Source organism: Oncorhynchus mykiss, chromosome 7 (assembly GCF_013265735.2).
Source record: "Oncorhynchus mykiss isolate Arlee chromosome 7, USDA_OmykA_1.1, whole genome shotgun sequence".
Classification (NCBI taxonomy): Eukaryota; Metazoa; Chordata; class Actinopteri; order Salmoniformes; family Salmonidae; genus Oncorhynchus; species Oncorhynchus mykiss.
The window spans coordinates 48,737,111-48,746,282 of record NC_048571.1 but is presented as its reverse complement, the minus strand read 5'-3'; the positions used below and the strand labels follow the sequence as shown (position 1 = coordinate 48,746,282).

Below are 9,172 nucleotides of genomic sequence, written 5' to 3'. Positions count from 1 at the left end.
ATGCTTTCAATGAATGCAAAAATATACACTGCCGTTTGGGGTCACTTAGAAATGTCCATGTTTTTGAAAGCAAAGCAAATTTTTTTGTCTATTAAAATAACATCAAACTGATCAGAAATACAGTGTAGACATTGTTAATGTTGTAAATGACTATTGTAGCTGGAAACACCAGTCTCAACGTCAACAGTGAAGAGGCGACTCCGGGATGCTGGCCTTCTAGGCAGAGTTGCAAAGAAAAAGCCATATCTCAGACTGGCCAATTAAAAAGAAAAGATTAAGATTGGAAAAAGAAAACAGACACTGGACAGAGTTTCTCTGCCTGGAAGGCCAGCACCGCGGAGTCGCCTCTTCGCTGTTGACGTTGAGACTGATGTTTTGCGGGTACTATTTAACGAATCTGCCAGTTGAGAACATGTGAGGCGTCTGTTTCTCAAATTAGACACTCTAATGTACTTGTCCTCTTGCTCAGTTGTGCACCGGGGCCTCCCACTCCTCTTTCTATTCTGGTTAGAGCCAGTTTGCGCTGAGAACATCCCTGGCCATCCCTACTGCCTCCGATCTGGTGGACTCACTAAATACAAATGCATTGTTTGTAAATTATGTCTGAGTGTCATTTAAAAAAGATAAGAACATTGTCCCGTCTGGTTTGCTTAAAATAAGGAATTTGAAATGGTTCTTACTTTTACGTTGACTTTTGACAGTTAGGTATATTTCAAACCAAATACTTTTAGACATTTACTCAAGTAGTATTTTACTGGATGACTTTATTATTTTACTTGGTGACTTTCACTTTAACTTGAGTCATTTTCTATTTTCTATTAAGGTATCGTTACTTTTACTCAAATATGACAATTGAGTACTTTTTCCACCACTGCCAAGAAGAATCGAGGATGTATTTGCTGCAAAAGGTGCTTCAACAAGGTACTGAGTAGAGGGTCTGAATACTTATGTAAATGTGATATTTCAGATATTGTTTTGTTTTTGCAAAAATATATTTAAACATGTTTTGCTTTGCCATTATGGGGTATTGTGTGTAGATTGATGAGGGGATTCTTTTTTTAAATCCATTTTAGAATAAGGCTGTAACGTAACAAAATGTGTAAAAAGTCAAAGGGTCTGAATACTTTCCGAATGCACTGTGTATACAGTTGAAGTCGGAAGTTTACATACACCTTAGCCAAATACATTTAAACTCAGTTTTTCACAACTCCTGACATTTAATCAGAGTAAAAATTCCCTGTCTTAGGTCAGTTAGGATCACCACTTTACTTTAAGAATGTGAAATGTCAGAATAATAGTAGAGAGAATTATTTATTTCAGCTTTTATTTCTGTCATCACATTCCCAGTGGGTCAGAAGTTTACATACACTCAATTAGTATTTGGTAGCATAGCCTTTAAATTGTTTAACTTGGGTCAAACATGTTGGGTAGCCTTCCACAAGCTTCCCACAATAAGTTCCTCCTGACAGAGCTGGTGTAACTGAGTCAGGTTTGTAGGGCTCCTTGCTCGCACACGCTTTTTCAGATCTGCACACACATTTTCTATAGGACTGAGGTTAGGGCTTTGTGATGGCCACATTAATACCTTGACTTTGTTATCCTTAAGCCATTTTGCCACAACTTTGGAAGTATGCTTGGGGTTATTGTCCATTTGGAAGACCCATTTGCGACCAAGCTTTAACTTCCTGACTGATGTCAGTCTGTTTTTTATGGCGGTTTTGGAGCAGTGGCTTTTTCCTTGCTGAGCGGCCTTTCAGGTTATGTCGATACAGGACTTGTTTTACTGTGGATATAGATCATTTGTACCTGTTCCCTCCAGCATTTTCACAAGGTCCTTTGATGTTGTTCTGGGATTGATTTGCGCTTTTCGCACCAAAGTACGTTCATCTCTATGAGACAGAACACATCTCCTTCATGAGCGTTATGATGGCTGCGTGGTCCCATGGTGTTTATACTTGCGTACTATTTTTTGTACAGATGAACGTGGTACCCTCAGGCGTTTGGAAATTGCTCCCAAGGATGAACCAGACTTGTGGAGGTCTACAATTTTTCTTCTGAGGTCTTGGCTGATTTCTTTTGATTTTCCCATGATGTCAAGCAAAGAGGCACTGAGTTTGAAGGTAGGCCTTGAAATACATCCGCAGGTACACCTCCAATTGACTCAAATTATGTAAATTAGCCTATCAGAAGCTTCTAAAGCCGTGACATAATTTTCTGGACTTTTCCAAACTGTTTAAAGGCACATTCAACTTAGTGTATGTAAACTTCTGACACACTGGAATTGTGATACAGTGAATTATAAGTGAAATAATCTGTCTGTAAACAATTGATGGAAACATTACTTGTGTCATGCACAAAGTAAATGTCCTAACCGACTTGCCAAAACTATAGTTTGTTAATAACAAGAAATTTGTGGAGTGGTTGAAAAACTAGTTTTAATGACTCCAACCTAAGTGTATGTAAACTTCTGACTTCAACTGTAAATTAACACAACATGTAAAAGTGTTGGCTTCATGAGCTGAAATAAAATATCTCAGAAATGTTTCATACACAAAAATCTTATTTCTCTCAAATGCTGTGCAGAAATGTGTTTACATCCTGTTAATGAGCATGTATCCTTTGCAATATAATCCATCCACCTGACAGGTTTGGCATATCAAGAAGCTGATTAAACAGCATGAACAGTACACAGGTGCACCTTGCGCTGGGGGAAATGAAATTCCACTCTAAAATGTGCAGTTTTGTCTCACAAATGCCACAGATTCCAAAGTTTTTGAGGGAGCATGCAATTGGCATGCTGATTGCAGGAATGTCCACCAGAGCATTGAAAGTTTATTTATTTACCATAAGCCGCCTCCAACTTCATTTTAGAGAATTTTGCAGGATGTCCTTCCGGCCTCACAACCGCAGACCACATGTATGGCGTTGTGTGGCTATGCGGTTTGCTGATGTCAACGTTTTGAACAGAGTGCCCCATGCTGACGGTGGATTTATGGTATAGGCAGGCATAAGCTACGGGCAAGAAGCATCATTGCATTTTATTGATGGCAATTTGAATGCACAGAGATACCGACGAGATCCTGAGGCCCATTGTCATGCTATTCGTCCGCCGCCATCACCTCATGTTTCAGCATTATAATGCACGGCCCCATGTCGCAAGGATCTGTACACAATTCCTGAAAGCTGAAAATGTCCCAGTTCTTCCATAACCTGCATACTCACCAGACATGTCACCCATTGAACATTGGATACTGGGATACTCTGGATTGACGTGTATGATAGTGAGTCCCGCCAATATCCAGCAACTTCGCACAGCCATTGAAGAGGAGTGGGACAACATTCCACAGGACACAATCAACATCCTGATCAACTCTATGTGAAGGACATGTGTCGCACTGCACCAGGCAAATGGTTGTCACACCAGATACTGACTGGTTTTCTGATCCACGCCCCTACCTTTTTTAAAAGATTATCTGTGACCAACAGATGCATATCTGCATTTCCAGTCATGTGAAATCCATAGATCCTTATATGAACTCTCAGTAAAGTCTTTGAAATGTTGCATGTTGTGTTTATATTTTTGTTCAGTATAGTAAAGGAGAGAACAGCCTCAGGGCTTTGGATTGTTGACACCACCGGAGGTGAGTTACACACAGCATGGTAGTGGCAAGCGATGCTGAGTCAGGAGACAGACCAAAGCCCACTTCTAAGAAATGCATTGAAGTAGAGGATGCCAACAACTCATCAGTGTTTCTGGACTCTGTCCAAGATGTCATGGTGGAAGAGAAAACAGAGATTGGACACCCTGTAGAGATGCTTACTGCCATTGACCATGATGCTAGGCATAAGTCATTTCCATATTTTTGTAAGAGTAGTTTGACCTATCCATTGACATTTGTTATACTTTTATGGTGCTGACAACTATCAGTCATTAATCAGTCACTGATTTTGCTTGACCTATGCTTCCACACTTCTACCTTCAGGTATGTGAAGGGTGATGATCAGATGACAGTGGAACCTCATATAGGTCTTGTCACTTCAGCGAAGAGACTGGAGTCACCTTTCATGATCAACTATGCATACACAGTCATACTCTATGCAGTTGACAATGGTAAAAACATGAATACAATCAATGCAGGTGATCAGTTGTTTGATATGAGTTTTATTCTGTGCCAAAATGCAAGATAAATAATTTCACCCACTATGGTATTTGTACATTAACTTCACTTCGTAATGGGCAGGTGAACCACCGATGGATGACAGGCTAAGGGACCCTGAGGATCCACGTGAGGGACCAGAATGATAATGTCATATCTGAGAGAGGACTGGACGTGTATCTGTTGGGCCAACATTGCAGCCTCTGACAAAGGCCAAGAGCCCTATAGAGGACCCTTCCAATTTGAGCTGCTTGGAAAATGGGTAATGGACCCTTAATATGGTCAATCTGCCATTTAAAAATGCCCCTTAAGTTTGTGACAACTAAATCCTTGAGAACAGACAAAAAAACAAATCTGACAAAAGTTCAACTCAATGTCATCTGTGAAATGTCCCTCAATGTGTTGAGCAACAGTTCTTACATAAGGTTTCACTGGGAACCTGGTGGAGCCTGCTGTGTATGCAAGCCAATACGGTCTCCTTGTACAAGCCCTCACTGTTCTTTCCCGCCCAACTGCCACCAGAGAAGGGACGAGCAACTGACACCCGATGGGACCAAATGCATCATAGTCACCATGTGTGGTACTGCTTTTAATTTATTAGAAAAGAGTTCAATTAACATTTCAGACTCCTCTTCCTGCTGCTGGTGATTTGTCTCTTGTGGAGATGGAGATGTCAACATCTCCATCAACATCTCTGGAGCTGTCCTGCTTCACTCACACATTGAGGAAACAGGAACTGAGGTTATAATACTTAACCTATGAATGTACAAGCATTGTTTTGCATGGCTTGACAATATAGTAAGGCACAACTATAGTTAACTGTTGACAAGTTCATTTAATGCCAAGGTACACAATATGCTGCCAGTGCTGCCTAAAGTAAATGAGCAAACATCTGATTAGTTGGGATCACATTAGAGGAATGCAACAAATCGAAGGAATGGAATGAAGCTACAGTTATGATTGGGCAATAAGAAACTACCAAACTTTTGGGGATGAATCACTATCCCTCACCAATTGTACAGGTTTTAGGCCAGTGCTTTATAAGACCTAAAATCAAGGGGAACAGTATTTGCCATCTCTTCAATGGCAGCTCAATGCATTAATCTCTGGTCATTTAAAATGAGCCACTTCAATTATACAGAGTACGCAGGCCTCATTTTTAGCTTGGTCTTGATTTCATACCCATATGCTGTGTTTTCCACTATGAACCTTAGGGAACAAGTGCACAATTACGAAACATGGCTGCCATCACCAGGTACAAGGCTCTTGACCTGAGAGTGACAACCCAGTTTGTTGACCCTGGGGCCCAGGTTATCTGCACACACCTATGCTAAGGGTTAATTCTACAACAGCAGTTGGAAAAGCATGTCAAAATATGTAAATTTGAGATTAATGTTGAGTTCACCAAGTTTGTTAATCAGGCCACAAGCAATTTCTCATGTAGTTTATTACTGGATTAGTAACTATACAGGTGTCCCACAATTGCAATTACATTCAGTACAGAGAAAAAAAAAAAAGTTTTGCTTTTGTACAACTAACCAATTTCCATAATTTTACCATGTGGAAAAAAACCTCACCCTTTAAGGGCCATGTGTACATACTTGGCCAGTCAATAGACATGCCAACTTATTTTATTTACAAGAAATAATAGAAAATAAATAAAGTACATCGCTTTGGTCCAGTCTAAGTAAACATTTCCTGAAGAATTATGCCTGCAGTTTTTTTAACAAGGCAAAATCAAGAATGATGTTCTAATGTGTACAGAAATTGCACTACCATGAATGAAAATGGATTCTGAACACAAACTATGTACACAATTGCAATTCCTGCTCAAATAGTGAAGTTCCGTACACAACTTTGACAAGGCACAAATGAGAAATGAAAAGAAACGGCAACTTAAAAATCATTTGGATTGAAGGGCTCCAGGGCCAAGAACAAGTCTTTCAAGAGGAAGGGAAGGAATCATAGGACACTTCAGTATCAACTCTTACATAAATATCAGTAAAAGATAAAACAAAAATACTGATGCCAAGTGATGGTAGTAGGAAAGCACCTAGGAAACTAAAACGCAAATAAAAGCTAACATTATTACAGTAAGCGGTAGGTAACTGCACACCTGTTCACACCCTTGCACTGTCTACTTTGGGCATGGGGCGCTGGTTGGCCCTCCCAGCTCCTCTCCCACGATTGTCCCCTCGGAAGCCTCTGCCCCTCAGGAATCGGCCCGGAACGCCAAACGTCTCCACATTCAGCTTCCTCTCCTCTGCCCAGGTGGTCCTACTGAACGACACAGGGTGGGACAGAATCAGACAGCCTGTTAATTCACTACTATTTAAAATTTTAATAAGGTATGTTTTTTTTTACCTAGACTTCATCTCAGATGAGACATTGTCAAAGAAGCACTTCGTTTTGTCATAGTAGAATTTCTCCCCAGGAGGATCCTCCACTGTGCCCTCAGTGTTCTGGCCCTCACTAACCCCAGACTCCTCCTCTGGGTCTGAATGAGAACAGGGATTAAAAGAGAAAGGCTACCAACTCCAAATCCTATAATAATTTTAGGTGTGGTTAAATTGACATTATATTTCTCTGCAGTTAAGCAACTTAGTGTTTAGATTGACAACCAATGTTATACATGCAGTATTTCACTGAGCATCAGTTGGGTTTCAAATTTGGAATCTTGAGAATTCACTTTGTATGCAGGTACCTTTAATGGTCAACTTTTCCTGAAGCTCCTTCTCGAGTTCATCTTTGTGGAACTGAGCATTGGCAGATTCAAAATCAAAGTCAGACTCAAATTGTAAGGTTCTGGCTTTTGAGTTTCCTACAAGAAGCTGACCTCTCCCACGGTTCCTTGCCCTACGATTGCCTGTGAACATATCGATACATTTAGACATTAAAATATAAAAGCAAATCGCTACAATAGACAATGACGTTGCTAATTACCTTGTCTTCGTCTCTGTGGTCTGCAGTTCTCATCATTGCCTTGCCTTTGTTCCTGGGCTGTGCCACGCAGTGCTTGACCTAAAAATGGACAAGGGATGAGGGGGATACCACAACGTCTAGTTTAAGATCATGACAGCATTGCCAATTAGTGCCATGCTGTCGCATTACTCATAAGACAAGTGCAAGTTAAATTTCTTGTGCTCCCTCAATTGATGAGAATGCATAAAGCAGGAGTAAAAACACTTCATGCATTAGTTGAATACCATCGCAAATCAATTAGCAACGGAAAACCTTTTAATCAAGATATTTTGCAATGAAACTTGTTTCTATAACAAATTCAGGTCCCACTGGTTATTTTCTGTTTGCTGCCATTTGGTTCATATAGTAAAGTTAGTTGCAAAACGTTTTGCAAGAGATTAAATGTTTCGCAACGGAATCCAACTAATGAATACAAAGGTGTTCCTGTTGAGTACTCCAACTATGTTCCACGCTGTACAAGAAGCACTGATCCCGGTTGTCTGAGCTTACCACTGGAAGCAGCCCTCTGAGACAGATGGCCATCTCTGCCAGAGGGCTGGGAAAGCCAACCAGACTCTCTGCCTTGCTGCTGGGGGGCTGACTGGACCCTTTTTTCAGCAGCATTCTCAGCTGGTACAGTCTGGACAGCCTGCTCTACCATCGGGCCTCGTCTTGCTGGAAGGCTGTGAAGTCCCGCTCCTAAGGAAGGCCACGGAATACATGGAGAAAGAGGTTAAGACATGGATGTTTCCCAGAATTCTTGAGATAACACTACATGGAGACAAGTTCAAGAAAAGGTGCTATATAACAGTTAATCATAAGGGCCTCAGCAGTTTAGGGGCTATTAAAACAATCTTGAAATACAGTACATCATGAAGGTGGCTGTGTGTTTACAAGGGACTCCAAGACCATTTCACTCACCTAGACCCAGGGAAGCAGCATACTGCTGGTTGAGTAGAGAGCTGGCAGCCAGTTGGTTGTAGGAAGGCACCATACTCCGGTAGGGACTGTATGGGGCCTGGGATGGGTATGTGGACAGGGAGCTCCCAATGGATGACTACAAAATGGAAAAAAACAAAAACAAATGCTTAGGTCTTATGATGGCTGTGCGCTTCATCAAATACATGGAAGCCAATTCTGTGATGTTTTTTCTTGCAGAGTTAATGTACTAGCCCTCGTCTCCTACCTGTACAATGGCAGGGTCCTGAGGTAAACCATGGTGTGGTTTAAGCGGCTCACACACCGTTATGTCCTTGATGTCACTCCCTCTGAAAATTATGTATTCATAAATGTCATCTTTGGGTGGCACTGGTCTGTCTGTAGGCCGTCGTTCTGTCCCGAATGATTTAACTGTGGGGGGGAAAAAAATACAATGTACCTTTGGAAGCAGGATTGTTACCCAAGGCATGTAGGACCTGTAGGTCCAAACGCAGCGTGCCAGAGTAGTTCATTCCAAACGTGGAGCATCAAAATTCGGGGCTAAACCTAATGCTGAAACTCCTCAATTGAGGGAAAGCTCACCCTTTGCCAAAGCCACTGTTGCGTTATCCGTGTCGATTGTATACAAAACGCCCTCATAACGAATCCCGGCCTTGGAGATTAGACTTATTTTACTTCCAATATAAGGTGTTCCGGTGCTCATTGTTGCTGTTACAGTAATATCTTATTTCGAATTCTCAAAACAAGCCATCGTTGTTTCCGCATTCCCCCAAGGCTGACACCAAACTCGAATTTATAATGTATCTGCAGGTGCACAATCTGTGAAAACAGGTGCGTTATATTACAAAACCATTTGGCGACAAGCCTCCATTAGCCACGCCTGCTGTTTGAGATAAATGAAATGAGTATCGTATCACTGCAACAAGTCCCTTTTAATAGAGCAATGCATTAGTTGGATTTAGGCAATAGCCGAAACGTTTTCTGACAACTCGAAACTGATTTCTCGATTGACCTACACGTGTAGGCTATCCATATTGCATAGGCCTATCATTGAAGGGGCATCATGCGTCAAGTGTCCGATGCACTATGCAATGTCAGATTTTTTCAGTCGTTCA

At 41.3% G+C, this 9,172-nt stretch overlaps 1 protein-coding gene across 2 annotated transcripts; it reads right to left on the bottom strand.

Moving 5' to 3' along the window:
• Positions 1-5,574: 5,574 nt before the first annotated feature.
• lsm14b (LSM family member 14B) lies at positions 5,575-9,012 on the bottom strand. 2 transcript variants are annotated; one of them, XM_021609555.2, is made up of 8 exons: positions 8,640-9,012; positions 8,305-8,468; positions 8,040-8,175; positions 7,629-7,817; positions 7,101-7,178; positions 6,862-7,023; positions 6,522-6,654; positions 5,575-6,437 (listed from the first exon to the last, which is right to left on the bottom strand). In XM_021609555.2, exons 1-8 carry the CDS (start codon positions 8,758-8,760, stop codon positions 6,278-6,280), a joined length of 1,143 nt encoding a protein of 380 aa, XP_021465230.2. In that variant the 5' UTR covers positions 8,761-9,012; the 3' UTR covers positions 5,575-6,277. The 2 variants fall into 2 exon arrangements, with proteins under 2 accessions (XP_021465230.2, XP_021465231.2); XM_021609556.2 differs by having other exon boundaries at positions 5,575-6,434.
• Between the last annotated feature and the right edge of the window lie 160 nt (positions 9,013-9,172).

Coding starts and splice junctions, on each gene's coding strand:
- lsm14b (XM_021609555.2), bottom strand. CDS start 8,760: ATGAGCACCGGAACACCTTATATTGGAAGTAAAATAAGTCTAATCTCC. Junction 8,469..8,639: donor AACAGTGGCTTTGGCAAAGG/GTGAGCTTTCCC, acceptor TCCCCCCCACAG/TTAAATCATTCGGGACAGAA. Junction 7,179..7,628: donor TCAGAGGGCTGCTTCCAGTG/GTAAGCTCAGAC, acceptor GTCCATTTTTAG/GTCAAGCACTGCGTGGCACA.